Source organism: Mandrillus leucophaeus, unplaced genomic scaffold (genome assembly GCF_000951045.1).
Source record: "Mandrillus leucophaeus isolate KB7577 unplaced genomic scaffold, Mleu.le_1.0 Scaffold267, whole genome shotgun sequence".
Taxonomy (NCBI): Eukaryota; Metazoa; Chordata; class Mammalia; order Primates; family Cercopithecidae; genus Mandrillus; species Mandrillus leucophaeus.
In genome coordinates, this window is record NW_012102776.1 from 1673540 (window position 1) to 1690050 (window position 16511).

General features: G+C 41.9%; 1 protein-coding gene across 1 annotated transcript in view; it reads right to left on the minus strand.

Annotated features, from left to right (window-relative positions):
- The window catches only part of TMEM123 (transmembrane protein 123), a 61326-nt gene extending 51152 nt beyond the window's left edge, over positions 1–10174 (minus strand). The window contains exons 1-2 of the mRNA XM_011984396.1: positions 9660–10174; positions 5938–5994 (exon numbers count right to left, since the gene is read on the minus strand). Of these exons, the coding sequence (XP_011839786.1) occupies positions 5938–5994; positions 9660–9759 (157 nt within the window). The 5' untranslated portion in view covers positions 9760–10174. The remainder of the gene's footprint in view (positions 1–5937; positions 5995–9659) is intronic.
- Between the last annotated feature and the right edge of the window lie 6337 nt (positions 10175–16511).

Below are 16511 nucleotides of genomic sequence, written 5' to 3' on the forward strand. Positions count from 1 at the left end.
AAAATCTCCTTAAGCTGATAAGCAACTTCAGCAAAGTCTCAGGATACAACATCAATGTGCAAAAATCACAAGCATTCCTATACACCAATAACAGAGAGTCAAATCATGACTGAACTCCCATTCACAACTGCTTCAAAGAGAAAAAGATACCTAGGAATCCAACTTACAAGGGATGTGAAGGACCTCTTCAAGGAGAACTACAAACCAGTGCTCAACAAAATAAAAAATGACACAAACAAATGGAAAAACATTCCATGCTCATGGACAGGAAGGATCAATATCATGAAAATGGCCATATTGCCCAAGGTTATTTATAGATTCAATGCCATCCCCATCAAGCTACCAATGAGTTTCTTCACAGAATTGGAAAAAACTACTTTCAAGTTCATATGGAAGCTAAAAAGAGCCCACATTGCCAAGTCAATTCTAAGCCAAAAGAACAAAGCTGGAGGCATCATGGTACCCAAATTGAAACTATACTACAAGGCTACAGTAACCAAAACAGCATGGTACTGGTACCAAAACAGAGATATAGACCAATGGAACAGAACAGAGCCCTCAGAAATAATACCACACATCTACAACCATCTGATCTTTGACAAACCTGACAAAAACAAGAAATGGGGAAAGGAGTCCCTATTTAATAAATGGTGCTGGGAAAACTGGCTAGCCATAGGTAGAAAGCTGAAACTGGATCCCTTCCTTACACTTTATACAAAAAGTAATTCAAGATGGATTAGAGACTTAAATGTTAGACCTAAAAGCATAAAAACCCTGGAAGAAAACCTGGGAAATCCCATTTGGGACATAGGCACGGGCAAAGACATCATCACTAAAATAACAAAAGCAATTGCAACAAAAGACAAAATTGACAAATGGGATCTAATTAAGCTAAAAGAGATTCTGCACAGCGAAAGAAACTATCATCAGAGTGAACAGTCAACCTGCATAATGGGAGAAAATTTTTACAATCTACCCATCTGACAAAGGGCTAATATCCAAAATCTACAAAGAACTTAAATTTACAAGAAAAAAAGCAAACAACCCCATCAAAAAGTGGGCAAAGGATATGAACAGATACTTCTCAAAAGACATTTATGCAGCCAACAGACACATGAAAAAATGCTCATCATCACTGGCCATCAGAGAAATGCAAATCAAATCCACAATGAGATACAACCTCACACCAGTTAGAATGGCGATCATTAAAAAGTCAGGAAACAACAATTGCTGGAGAGGATGTGGAGAAATAGGAACACTTTTACATTGTTGGTGGGACTATAAACTAGTTCAACCACTGTGGAAGACAGTGTGGCGATTCCTCAAGGATCTAGAACTAGAAATACCATTTGACCCAGATATCCCATTACTAGGCATATACCCAAAGGATTATAAATCATGCTGATATAAAGACACATGCACACGTATGTTTATTGCGGCACTATTCACAATAGCAAAGACTTGAAACCAACCTAAACGTCCATCAATAAGACTGGATTAAGAAAATGTGGCACATATACACCATGGAATACTATGCAGCCATAAAAAAGGATGAGTCCATGTCCTTTGTAGGGACAAGGAAGAAGCTGGAATCCATCATTCTGAGCAAACTATCACAAGGACAGAAAATCAAACACTGCATGTTCTCACTCAGAGGTGGGAACTGAATAATGAGAACACTTGGACACAGGAAGGGGAACATCACACACTGGGGCCTGTCGGGGCGGGAGTGGGGAAAGGACAGCATTAGGAGATATACCTAATGTAAATGATGAGTTAACGGGTGCAGCACACCAACATGGCACATGTATACATATGTAACAAACCTGCATGTTGTGCACATGTACCACAGAACTTAAAGTATAATAAAAAATAAAAAAAGACACACGCACATGTATGTTCATTGTGGCAGCGTTCACAATAGCAAAGACTTGGAACCAACCCAAATATCCATCAGTGATAGACTGGATTAAGAAAATGTGGCCCATATACAACATGGAATACTATGCAGCTATAAAAAAGGATGAGTTCATGTCTTTTGCAGGGACATGGCTGAAGCTGGAAACCATCATTCTAAACAAATTATCCCAAGGACAGAAAAACCAAATACCTCATGTTCTCACTCATAGGTGGAAATTGAACAATAAGAAACTTGGACACAGGGCGGGGAACATCACACACCTGGGCCTGTCGTGGGGTGGGGGGCAGGGGGGAAGGATAGCATTAGGAGATATAGCTAATGCAAATGATGCGTTAAAGGGTGCAGCACACCAACATGGCACATGTATACATATGTAACAAATCTGCATGTTGTGCACATGTACCCTAGAACTTAAAGCATAAAAAAAAATTACCAGCAATTTTCAGATGCAATCTCAAAAACATGAGTTGAAAACAATTAACTCTCTGAGGAGTTGAAGCAGTTATTTTAAATGTACTATGAATTCTTTAGTTAGAAAAATTCTTTTCTACATCAAATCTCTAGAGAAAAACCAGTATTGATATCTCTATGTCTCTCTGTGTATCTATCTATCACTATTTGTATCTATCACCATTTTTATCAATCAATCAATCAATCATCGGTATCACCATCAGGCCAACTGGTTCCTATCTTTGATTGACTTACAAACTCACAGAAAGTTTCCATCTAATATTCTTTTCAAACATAAAACATTTTATCTAAAATAAATAGAAGAAGGTAGTGTGACATACGGGATTATATATCTGATAAATTCTTTCCACTTCAGTAGGACTTTCATTGTTGCAATTAGAGGTAAAAATTGGAATACAGAATAAGCTGTTCCCAAATTTCTACTGCTTTCTTCTGTAGAAATCTAAATGCAAGACAGGTCCAAATGCTCAAAATTGTGGTTAAAAGTTCAGTAGTGCACAATTAGATTCAACAAAGGATAAAAGGAAAAGGTACCTAATAGTGTAATAAAATATTTTTAAAATAAGACCCTTTCACAACTACCCATCCCTGCTATGTCTATGGAAAAAACTAACCCCACTAGAGTGGCCCAAATGACTATGCCAAGGATGAGTAACCAAACCAACAGCAATCATAATAGATGGAACATACATGATTAAGAGAGAAACGGCTTTGGAAAGGAGTTGGTGCAAGTTATGTCCAAGAAAAGAGCTTCAGATTGGATGATGGTAACCCAATCCTCTCAGATCCCTCTTCGTTGGGAAGCATCAATGCTAGGTGATCAAGGAGACAGCTGTATCCTGAATGATACTGAGCTGCTGTTCTAGTTACTGATGATATCTGCACTCCCATCTAGACCATGCCACATTTCCTTACATCCTTGCCCAAACCCATTATGAAAAATAATCTGGGCATGTGTCTTCCTTGTACTATAAAGTGTAAATTCATCCATCCACAGAATCTAAAATATAAATACACTGACTACAAATGAAATAAGCGGAAATTATTTTCTCTGTAAGATGAAAGTGTGTCAAACAAGTCCCTGCAGACAAGAATGTCAAAAGTATAGCTGTCTTCAAATAATGATTAGGGGACATAAAAAAGAACTGTTATATGTAACTGAGTGGTACACTGGAAAGCAACCTCCATTCCTGTTGTTTGACTTTAAGTACCTATGTTACTGTATAAACAGAGAACAGCTGTAATAATGGGTAGGACTGGAGCACAAACCAGTACATATCTGCAAAATGTATATAACAGTGTTTTGACAAGGCAAGTCAGCAATTACAAAATATGTATTTCGTTCCACAATTGAGTTCAACCAACCAAAAATATACATATTCTGCATACCTACTATGCACCAGGCATAGAGTGAGATGTCAGAACGAATAAATCAGAGATTTCACTCTCAAGGAACTTAGATGGAGACCAAAACAACAGAAAAAAAGATTCTCTGAAACTCCAACGTGGTGAGTCCTATAAAAGTGATAGACACCCAGCATTCTAAGTAGTACTGCAGGCAGTCTCCGCTTTTTCCGACAGTACATTCCTGGAATACACATCATAATGGAATTTGCCAAACATGCTATTTTCCTAGTGAGAGGAAATATGGTGCCACAGAAAGTGCACTAAATAAATAGCACCAAATAAATTGGTAAACAGTATGTTCAGAGAAACAAAGCTTCAACAATGGTCTAGGTAACTAAACACAGTTAAGCATCCATCCCGTAAAAATACACAAACTTAACATGTTTCAAAAGTGTTTTCAAGATACAAAGAGGAATGCAACAGTTAGGAGAAGTATAACACATTGTGCAAAAACATTTTTAATAGTTGTATTACCTGTTCTCCTTCTAGAAAAATTTGAGGCAATGCTTTTCTTCTCAAAAAATTTCCCTGTGCTAGAAGGGGCATTTGAAATCATCCCACTGACTCTGGAGCTGCCCTCAAAGTACTGAGTTGATTTTTAATAATCATTCACAGTGAAAAGCACTTTTTAAAAGTAAGGCCATAACCCATTTCAGACAGTGTGATAAAGAAACATAGGTTTTAGAATACAACTAGGTTTCAAATCCTGAATGTGACACTTAGTGTCACGTGATCTTGGACATTTCCTAACCACTCTTGAGTTTCAATTTCCCCATGTGTAAACCAGAAAGGACACCCCCCTCACCGTGGTTAGATTAGTAAATGTATGAGGAGTATCTTATAAGTTGTATGCATTCAATAAATGGTGTCTCTTACTAATACTACTGTCTTTATGTTTCTTCTACCTCCTTTGTTTACCCGAGGTTAAAAGTTTAGTGCAGAATTAGATTCAATAAAGGACAAAAGGAAAAGGTACCTAATAGTATAATCAAATTTTTTTTAACTAAGACCCTCTCACAACTACCCAACGATAACCACTACTACATTTTGGAGTAATCCATCTAGACTTTTTTCCTCTCAATGAAAATGTTTCCTGTAGAATTACTAAAACTAGAATAAAAGTATGTCCTGAGTATGTACCACCAGACACCAGTTGAAAAGGCAGAGATAATGAGAAAGAACAGCAGTAAACCAAGAACATAAACTAAGTGAAACACTGGGATGCTGCACAGAAATAAAAACTCCAGCAAGTTGCAAAGCAGCATGAATGTACTTAGCGCTACCGAGCTTTACACTGAAAAAAATGGTTATACATTTTATGTCATGTATATTTTGCCAATAAATAAAAAACAAAAAGCAAAAACCCCTGGAAGTTAAGGCTTGGTCCATTTTGTATTCTTAGAACCTAGAATGTGCTAGCTCATTAGAGTCAACATTCCCTGAATAAAAGTAAACAAGTTAGCAACAGGATTGGCGTACCTTTTTCTAGTTTCCAACTCAGTCAACTGTGAAGATTAAGGGTAGTGAGAAGGTAACTTAAAAATTGTTTACAAGAAACACACCTTGATGATTTACTACTGATATTGATGACATCAGCCTGGTTCTTGTATCTTTCCATACTAGTGAACTCAGAGGCCCAAGGCTTTGTCCCAAACTAAAATCACAGGGTAAGGGCCTCACCAAGTGTTTGGGTTGAGTCTGCCTAATGGGTGAAATGTAAGTAGGGTCTCCTTAGAGTCAGCAGAGGTATATTAAGGCTGCCACGGCTGACTAGTTTAGAGTGATTTGTTTCATCAGCAAGACCTGCAGACTTCTGTACCGACATTTCGTATCTACAGGCAAACTACAAAACCCCTACATCTAAAAATGTGCTTCAAAAATTTGTAACATGAAATTCTGATACACTTTTTGTTTTAGAGTTTATTCACATCTTTACAAGACTGAGAAAGACTAATCCAGCGAACTATCACTTACTGATGTCTACTATAGGGCACTAGGGCAGGTCATAGCTATTCATGGGTGGAGAACTCAGGGTTAAAACAGGTCAGTGAATCAGCTTACGCCTACTTCCCTGGCTGTTATTACTTCATGTACCCTAGACAAATGAAAATTTGTTTTTTTAATCTTTTAAAACTCACCTGTTGAGTTAGCACTGGAGTTGTGTGGAGGCCCAGAATTCTCTATGTTTGCAGATGCTGTAAAAATAAAGAAATATCCTGTTATGAAAGAACATATAACTAAGAATACTGGCAATGTGTGGTTTTCTGCCTAGGGGGAGTGGGGGTAGTGGTGTCAGGAGGGTAGATTATTCCACAGGAAGTTCTACTTTTGCCCCTGTTGTTATGAAACATATCTTGAAGCTGTCACTAAAAGGGACTGTATTATCAGGTTTTTCAAGATAAATATCTAGCTTATGTAACAAACACTTACATAGTACTTACTATGTACCAGCCACTGAATGCAATACCTCTGCCAAAATTCATTCACCCACACAACTGGGGACAGATGGACCAATTTCTGCCACTGACAGCTCTGCTCTTTTGAGTGGAGGGGACCATTTCAGGAGAGGCCCTTTCTACTTACAGGCATCTCTAGGTCTTGCACCACCCCACCAACACCCCTAATTTCATACAATGGAGGGATAAAATAGGATTTTCTTATTTAACTGCAAGCCTTCTCAGTACAGTTTTAATTTTTAAATTAGTACCTTTAGATTTGGAAAACATGTAAGAGATTTCTATGTCCCAATTGAGCAACTTTTCAGAGTGCTTTATTCGTTTTGAGTTTTTGTCTAATGAAGATTAAATATGTATACCACATAGGAAGAGAGCAAGTGTATTATTGTGTCCTTTTCACAAAGATGAACTCTCCCACACTTAAAAAAAAAAATCCTCAAAGTACAAAGAAAAACAGTAACTTTGAAGGATTTATCTTTACTTCTTGGGCAAATTTCTTCTTTGTGAGAATTTCTTCTTCTTGATGGGACTATCATCTATTTATCACAAAAGAATACAATGTAAGATTAACTTGAAAAACATCAAGGTCAATAGACTATGTAGATGTATTTAGCAGCAGATAGCAAATAATTGCCAACATTATTAGGTGCTTACCACAAGCCAGGGTTATGTGCATTAGCTCATCTAACCCTCTCAACAATTCTTAGACAGGAGTATTGTTTTGCAGACAAGAACTGAGGCCCAGAGAAGGCCACCCAGATAGAAAGTGGCAGAGACTAGAATTGGACCAGATTGTTTGATTCCTAAGCCTGCAGATATGAGTGCCAAAATGCAACTACTGATTTTCTACTCGAAACCTGCTCCTCCCCCAACCTTCCCAATTGTTGCATTACCAGCTGCTCAACCCCAAAAGCAAGAGGTCATCCTTTGATTCCTCTCTCTTCCTCATCCCACCCTCCAATCCATCCGCAAGTCATTAGTCCCAAACCCCAACAGATCTAGAATCCACCCTTTTATCTCCATTGCCACTCACCATCATCTTTTGGCTGGGCTAACACAAACACCTGTTTTTGTTTCCACGCTATTTTCACTCTTACACGATGATTTCTTAATTTCTTGGCAACTTATTTGAACCCTTGAATACAGCCATTTTCAAGCCACCTCAATCCTTGCATTTTTCAGTTACAAGTCAAAAAAGTCCCTTCTTTCCACAAAGGTTGTTCAAGGTGGGTTTCTGTCACTTGCTACTAAGAGTAATGACTAATAGCCTCCCCTCCCATCCTGTTAATGTTAATGCCATTCTTTGGAATACTACAAGAAATCCTGTTCACTGATTTGCAAACGTGCTCATAGTCTCCCTCCTCCAACTGATATTTATAAAGCTATGCAGCAGACTGTTAAGAATATTTTAAAAGCAGAATTTCAATAATCTTTTTATCTTCTCCCACAATATTCTAGGCAATGGTAGTACTGTGGAATACAAGCATTATCTACTTCAAGAGCCATCATCAACTAACGTGGCTTAGTGGTGAAAGGGTTAATTGAAAATTTGGATTCTGATCTGAAACCAAACATGTATTAATTGTTTTACTTGCCATAAATTAGCTTACTTATCTATAAAATGGGGACAATACTGTGAGGATCCAATGGGATGATTTACGGACCTAAATTAGTATAGTGTGGGATGCAAAGAAAATGTATCCAGTAAAAATCAGCCATACGAGTTTTAGTATGATTGCTAAAAATCACTATACTCCGTAATGACATTGTATACAGATTTCACTATATATGAAGACTTGGATTAACAGTTACTAGCTTTTTGAGAAATCTTCTATTGTTACCTTTTAATCTAGTTGCAAGGTGACACCATAGTCTGTAGAAACAGATTCCACCTCTGGCTGGTTATACTAGTTTATGAATTCAGGGCTCTCCTAATACAGAGCATTTTAAGTTTTCCAAATGGGACTAACCTCTAGAAAGACATTAAGTAATAAACAGAACAAACAGTGAGTGTTAAAATAGGACAAAAAAAAAATCTGTGTTATGAGGACAAAAGAAAGAAAAGCATGGTCACTCACAATTACTCTAACCGGTAATTCACTGGAACAGTAAGGTTTATCTTCACAGACACAGCAACAAATTTTTTAAAATGGAGACCTCACCTCATGAAATAATTGATATAAAATGAGGACCAAGATACACGATGGACATGATTTTACCACTTTTCTTAAATGATCTCAAAATTAGGTCTGCGAAGCCAGTGTGTCACATGCACAATTAAGCAAACAAAAAAACTTCAGCAAAACGAAGAAAAATGAATTCACCCAGATCATTCCAGAAAAAGCAAGTGTTGTGCCTGAACCTTCCAGATTTACAAACTGCCTTCTTTTTCTCTTGCTGGATAAAACGAACCTAAGGCTAAATATACAGTGGATGGACAGAATTCAAAACCATGAAAACCTTGGTTCACTTAAAGTTAACTTATCCTGGTTTACTGACCATTACGTAGGGACCTGACTTCTGTAACAGTTGACCAAGGAGAACAGTATTTACACAGCAAATCCCAACTTCCTGGTTTCATCCAAAAAGGGCTGTTTAAAGTCTCCAAAGGGCCAAGGGCCTAAAAGGAAACAAATTCCGCCCTACACAGAAAAGCAATGTCAACATCGTCCTGTTACGACCTTACTAGCGACGACGCGGGCCACCGGCGACCGTGCAGCTGTGCCCTTAACGCTGCGCAGCTGCCGCGCGCCGCGGCCGGGTGTTTATGGCACACGAGGGGTGGAGAGCGCCCCGCCAAGGGGGCAGCCGCCTCAACTGCCGCGAGGGCGGGGCGCGCTCCCCAAAGGCTCCCAGCTAGCTCCAAGAGCTCCGAAGTCTAACTTCGAGCGTCAGGGGAACCTTAAGACTGTAAGTCATCTGGATAATGCTGCATAATATTAGACCATGAAATGCCGGGGAGACGCTTGAAAAGCTCCCCAACTAACTGGGAGACGTTTCCGCGGGCCTCGGTAGACATATTTTTCAACTCAGCTAATCTTGTTTACAAACGGAAGCCTTAGATAAACTCTAACCTCGGCAAACATTAACTTCAGGGAAAGGCTGTAAAAACCAACTTGTGGTAACTCAACAGGTTATGCGCACCCGTCCCGGCCTGAGGCCGCCGCTTCCAAAAAACGAGAGGGGAAGCACCGGGCAATTTCCTCAGCAGGCGGCCCCGGAGCCAGCGGGTGACTGGTCCAAGCCTCAGTTTCCCCCACCCCGCCCGGTCACCTCCGGGTCCGCCCCGAGCGTTCGGCCAGAGACACGCGGAACTTTCTGTACCAGAGCCCAACTTGGGAACCCAAGCCTCGGCAGCGCGCTGCGTCCCACGAACGGGGCTGGTGATCCCCGAGGCCACTTACCCGCCATGGGTGCGCTTTCATGGGCTGCCCCCAGCAGCGCTAGCACCTGCAGCGTTCCCAGGAGCAGCGCGGCCCAGGCACCTCGCGCGCCGAGCCCCATTGTTCCAAGGGCAGGATGCGGCGGCCTCGTGGGTTCCCAGCCGAGGTGACGGCGGCGAGAGCGGCTCCTCTGTGCAGCCGGCGCCGGCTCCGCTTCCCCTTCGGCCGCTCACGTCTCCCCCTCCCGCCACTTGCCCCCCGAATGACCAAATAGGGCGCAGGAGCGGGACCTGGAGGGGGCGTCGCGTGCGGGGCCGGGCTGGCTGGCGCGGGGGCGGGCTCGGGGTTCTGGGCGTGGCCACTCGGCTCCCGGCCTCCCTCGCAGGCCCGCGCCTGGGAACCCCAGAAGCCGCGAGCCGTTTCCTTTCTCTTCGGAAATGGCAGTTTTGTTGTCCTGGATGAAGGCGAACGCCGCTGCCTCTCCGAATGCTGAGCACGCCGGCTTCGCGGTGCCCGGAAGGAAGTCTTTGAAGAGTAGTTTTGCGGGCAGGAAGGGGACAGGGGTGCGTGCGACTCAGAGTGAGAGGGAGGAGTTGCAGGGCAAGGGCGGGAGTAGGGGGAGGTTCTGGAGAGGAACTTGAGGGGATGGGATTCACTCTAAGGAGTCCCGGGCGGTTGGAGCTTTCCCCTCCCGTGACCCAGCCCAAGGGGGAAGTGCAGAAAAACAGCTCGACAGATTTGTTGCTTAAATTCAAATGTAAAACACCTACGATCTCCTTATCCCAGTTGTACCTCATCTTCTCCACGGGTTCCTTGTATCTCTGGATAAGACAAGAGATTAGTGGAGTGGGCGGGTGGGGGCGCCCGCAGGAGTTGGTAGCAACTCTCACTGAAATACAGTAGAGTCTTGGAAAGCGGGGGTATGCATTAATCCAACCAGCTTCTTCTCTCCTTGGGCCCTGGTGTCCCACTTCGGATGAAATGGCTAGTTTTGAACAGTTTTTGGCTGAGTTCCTCTTAAACCCTTGGTGCCAATGCTAATCACTTGTTTTGACTTGAAGTGCTTGTAAAGTCTGCATTTTCATTGTGCTCAGAACTCTGAAGTGACAGGTAGCGACCTGTGGCTGATGCATGAGAATAACAAAGGCTGAGTCCTGGCTTGGGTGGGAACCCTCAGCTGGAGTAGAAGACTGAAGGATCCAGGGAACCTAAAATCACGGGGAATTCCCACCTGCAAAGGTCTTAATGTTGCAGATCTTTGGCACCTGAGCCAGATTTCATCTCATAAAGGCCACATTGCAGTTAAGTTCTCAAAACTTATGAGAAGTAGAACTTTCTCGTGTCAGGCAAATCCATCATTACCGAAGTCTGACTGGTCATAGAGATTAACTGAGACAATCTGTCCTAAATTTACAGACTTCCATCTGTGGATTCAATCAGCAAACCTGCAAATGTTTCCCCAGCATCTATCATGGACAAAAAGCAAGCACTGCACATTTCGGTTTTGGTTACTGTATTTAACTGGGGAATCTGGTTTAGGAATAAACCGTTCGGTAACTACCCCATTATCCAAGCATTTCACAATCTAGGCCCAACCTGTCTTTCCAGCCTTGGTTTTGTTGCCCATGGAGAAATGGTTCCTGGCATTTGCATACATTGTTCTTTCCTTCTGGAATGTTTTCCTCTATTCTCTTCACCAACCCACAGCTAATACTTCCTTTAAGGCTGAGTGTACTTACAGCCTGGGAATCTGGGGTGGAATCAGAGGTCTGGATGTTTATATCCCCACCACATTCAAGTGTTGAAACCTAATCCTCAAGGTAATGATAATAATATGTGGGACGTGGGCAGGTGTAGTGGCTCACGCCTGTAATCCCAGCACTTTGGGAAGCTGAGAAGGGTAGATCGTTTGAGGTGAGGAGTTGAAGACCAGCTTGACCAACATGGTGAAACCCTGCCTCTACTAAAAATACAAAAGATTAGCTGGGCGTGGTGGCACATGCCTATAATCCCAGCTAGTTGGGAGGCTGAGGCACGAGAATCGCTTGAACCTGGGAGGTGGAGGTTGCAGTAAGCTGAGATCACGCTGCTGCGCTCCAGCCTGGGAGACAGAGTGAAACTTGTCTCAAGAAAAAAAAAGAAGATGTGAGGCTTTTGGGAGGTGATTTGGTTGCTAATGAATGGAATTAATGCCCTTATAAAGGAGGCCTGAGGGAACTTGTTTCACCCTTCTGCCCTGTGAGGGCACAGCAGGAAGACGCCATGTATGAGGCAAAGGGCCCTCACCAGACACCAAATCTGTTGATGCCTTGCTCTCTCAACTTCCCAGCCTCCAGAACTGGGGCAAATAGATTTCTATTGTTTATAAATTTGTTTATAAAGTATCCCATTTAAGGTATTTGTGTTATAGCAGCAGAAACAGACTAAGACAGTGTGGAAAACAACATATTTACTTGGACAGTTTTTCCTGGAGACTGACCTGTTGGAGACACCTTCAGATCTCTGCTATCTGATTGCCACACCACAGTGAGTGGGTGTGCCCAGCTTTGCTTTGATACTGACAGCTCAGTACTGTGGGTTGCCCATGTTTTTTCTAGTCTGAGGAGAGGGGGAAGAGCAAGGAACTGTGTGGCCTTCCTGCTCTCTTGGAAACTCTGTTGGGAGGACTAGCCTCCCAGGGAAGTTGTAGTCCTAGTTGTGCCTCAGGTTCAGCCCCCATCACTGTACCAACATTTTACTTTGGTGATGTGAAAAGTTAAAAGAACAGCATGGGCAGCCCTTGGCCGTTTAGGTCTCTCCTCCTTTCCATCCTCATGTCTAAATCCCTCTCTGTAACTTCACCAGACCACTCGAAGTTTTCCACATATGCTGGGGCCTTCCATGCCGCTGTGTTCTTGCTCCTGCTTCCCTTTGCCCATGATGCCCTCTAACCTTTTCTTTTGGGTAGTAGAAACTACCTGTTTCAAGATTTCCTTCATATCCCATCTCCCCAACCATCTGGGCGGATTTTAGTGATTGGATCCCTCTGCTTATACATTGATCAGCTGGGTCTCTACCCTTGTTCTCTGTAAAATATTCTCCACATGGCAGCCAGTGTGATTCTTTTAAAATATGTCAGATTATGCCATTCCCTTGCCACTTAACAGAGTCCAAAACCATGGCCTGCAAGGACTACATGACATGGTCCATGGCTGCCCTTTCCACCTCTTTTTCTACTCTCTCCTTCACTTCTCAGCTCCAGCCTCTTTGCAGCACTTTAGAAATGTCAAGTCAGTTTCCATCCCAGAGACTCTGTACTTGCTGCTTCCTCACATCCTTCAAGACTGCTCATCTGAGGAAAGTCCTTCTTGAATACCCTAGTTTACAACTCTGTTTCTCTTTGTGGCATCTAGTGCTGTCCATCATTATGTTCATTTATGTGTTTATTGTTTGTCTTTCCTACAAAAGTACAAGTTCCATGACAATGAAAAAGTGAATGTATATTTAGGCCTAGTGCCTATTGCATATTACTACTGGATTCATGTCATACGAATCACTTCCTTTTATTTTGAGACAGAATCTTGCTCTGTCGCCCAGGATGGAGTGTGGGGGCACGATGTCAGCTCACTGCAACCTCTGCCTCCCAAGTTCATGCGATTCTCATGCCTCAGCCTCCTGAGTAGCTAGGACTACAGGCATGTGCCACCATGCCTTGCTAACTTTTGTATTTTTAGTAGAGATGGGGTTTCCCCATGTTGGCCAGGCTGTCTTTGAACTCCTGACCAGAAGTGATCTGCCTGCCTTGGCCTCTCAAAGTGTTGGGATTACAAGCATGAGTGACTGCACCCAGCCTACTTTCTTTTATTTAGAGCTCAAATTCCCAGCCTCCATTACAACTGGGCTTAAGAATATAACCTAGGCTTTGCCAGTCAGGCTCATCCAAATCAAACTTAAATTCAGGTATGAGCAACCAGAGGATAGTGGCTCGTTTTGGAGCTCCTTTCCTTGCTGGTATGAATAGCCCTAATAGCCAGGCGGCTGGCTTTGTTGGCAGCACTAGCAGTGACATTAGTTTCTCAGTGGTTGCAACATTGAGTTTCTGATGTAATAGTGGTATTGACAGAGAGCTGCAATGGTGATAGTTTTCTCGCTGGGCTAGTTCTGCAGTGATTTTGTGCATTATTCCTAGAGGCATGGGCCCAGTCTTGAATCTCTGCACCTTCCAACACACCTGAGAGCTACCCAGTATCTTCAATATAATCCTTTTCTGCTATATTGGCAAGAGTCAGCAGCTTTTCTTTCGTACAACTAAGGATCCTGACTCTGTATGATTGTGCGTCTTTTTCCCCACGGTGGGCTACAGTCTCCATTAGATGATTCGCCAGCTATTTATTGAGTGAGTGCTTACTACGTGATGGACAATGTCCTGGCCAGAGCTAACAGTATAGTGGCAGGGCAGATACATACACGATTACACTAGAGTGTAATCAGTGCTATGAAGTGATCATGGGAAGGCACACATTGGAGGTACAGTCTATGTGTTCATCTTTGTATCTGAGGCTCTAGTGTACTTCCATCATATAGAAGCATTCAGTTTATATTTGTGGAATGAATTTTGGGTGGAGACAAATAGAGCAGCAAAATGCTGGTGTCCTTCTCCATCAATAATATTCTCTTTGCATCCAACCTATATTTCCTGTATGTCTGAGTCTTTAACTTAGGGTTACCGGAGGGCGGACCAGGAGTTGGAACTATCATTCATTCACTTAGTCAGTGTGCAAACATTTATTGAATACATGACATATACAAGGCACTATGCTAGGTGCTTAGAAGCAACAGAGAGTAACACAGGTCTGTCTGCCTCACAAAATGATAGACACCATTGAGTCCTTTACAAGTTAGTTGGTTCCTACCCATAGAGACAGAAAATATTATGGAATGGTGGTTACCAAAGGCTGGGGAGAGAAGAATGGGGAGTTTTGTTTAATGGGTACAGAGTTTTAATTTAATTTTGCAAGACAAAAAGAGTTATGAAGATGGATGGGGGCGATGGTTACACACAGTTTGAATGTACATAATACTACTGAGCTGTACATGTAAAAATGGCTAAGATGATACATTTTATGTATCTATAACCACAATTGAGAAGAATTACACCCCCACCCCCCAAAATAGAACAATACATTTAAAAATATTGTTAAGGAAAAAAATGTGAGCTGGTTTCTAAAAATGAATGGTAACGGCTGCTTCTGTTATGATTGTAAAAAGATACAGAGATTTCATGTTTTCTCAGTGAGATTTACTTATATCCCACAGTAAATTTTAATTCATTTTTAAAAAGAAGCAGGTGATAGAGGATGGCTCATCTGGCTTAATGTGCATAGATAATTATCTTCTAGCTATGTATGAATTAGTCTGTTAATAAATCAATATTTGCATAAGGAAAGAACCAGAATCTGCCTGGCTTTGAAACTGAAGTAGTTGCAAATAAGGCAAGGCACTGGTGAGATTTAACAAAAGAGAGTAAATTGGCCTGTGTCCATTTCCCTGTTTCTGCCAATTTCCTGTCAACTTCCATTTTAGCAGATTGACAACATATTATAAACTGTGATTAAGTCTTCACAATGAAAGCTCATTTACTGGGTATCTTCCCCATTCCTGTACCTCTGCTTCCTTTCCCTTGTATTGTAGAGCTCCTATTTTTCTTGCACTTTCTTCTTCCCTTACCTTTAGGTTTTGTCTTCTTGTTTCCTCCTTTACAGTAGAAACTGCAAACCGAGTGTGAATCTGTATAATTAATCAAAAAGAATTTATTGAGTATTTTGTGTTCAACACTTAATAGGATTCTTAGATTCAGATGAGTAAAAGTAAAAATAAAACAAGTAAAAGCAAAGATAAAACAAACAGAGCAGGCATGGTGGCTGACGCCTATAATCCCAGCACTTTGGGATTCTGAGTCAAGGGGATTGCTTGAGCCCAGGAGTTTGAGAGCAGCCTGGGCAACATAGTGTGATCTCATCTCTACAAAAAATAAAAAATTAGCTGAGCATGGTGGCATGTGCCTGTGGTCCCAGCTACTCAGGAGGCTGAGGTGGGAGGATCACTTGAGCCTGGGAGGTCAAGGCTACAGTGAGCAGTATCGCGCCACTGTACTCCAGCCTGAGTGTTGATGATACTCTGTCTCAAAAAGCAAGCAAACAAACAAAACAAAAAATAAGCAGAGAACAATGAACTGTGATGCAATTGGATTTTCCTCTTGAAACGAGATCAGAAAAAGAAAGAGTTCTGTGTGAACTGAAGTTTGTAAGGGTGACTTCTCAGAAAGGGAGTGGGAGAGCTGTGTCAGAATCTGAAGGATTTGGGCAGATGAGAGGTTGTGATTGAGTTTTCAGTGTCAATTCTAGGCAGGATTATGTTGTGCTCTGAGGACAGTAGGAAGAGGAGAGATGTGAGTTCGGAGGTTTTGTAGGGGGCATGTAGGGAAGCCTCATGGCCCTTTCCAGTGTTAATTAAATCCCATGTTATTTATTAGCTCCTACTTTGACTTTTTTTTTTTTTGTTTCTTCTCTGTAGGAGGCTATAGGAACTCAGCATATTTTGTTTCTCTGTTTAAAGCCACTGCTCTCCACCCCAATCCTTTGGTGTTCTTATTTCTTCAAGTCTACATATGGAGTGAGTTGCAAGTCTCCAGGCCATTCCTCTTTGCTGCCTCTGAACATAACCACTTTCCATAGCAAAAGTTTCATTGCTAATCATGACAGAGAAATTGACAGAAGATAAAATTGCTGTTGTGGAGAAGGTTAAAAAAAGATGAAAGTTGTTAAGAGTCTTAACCCCTGCTCAATATTTTCTGTTGCTCATCTAAAAAATTGGAGGAATAGGGCTTACCAGTCC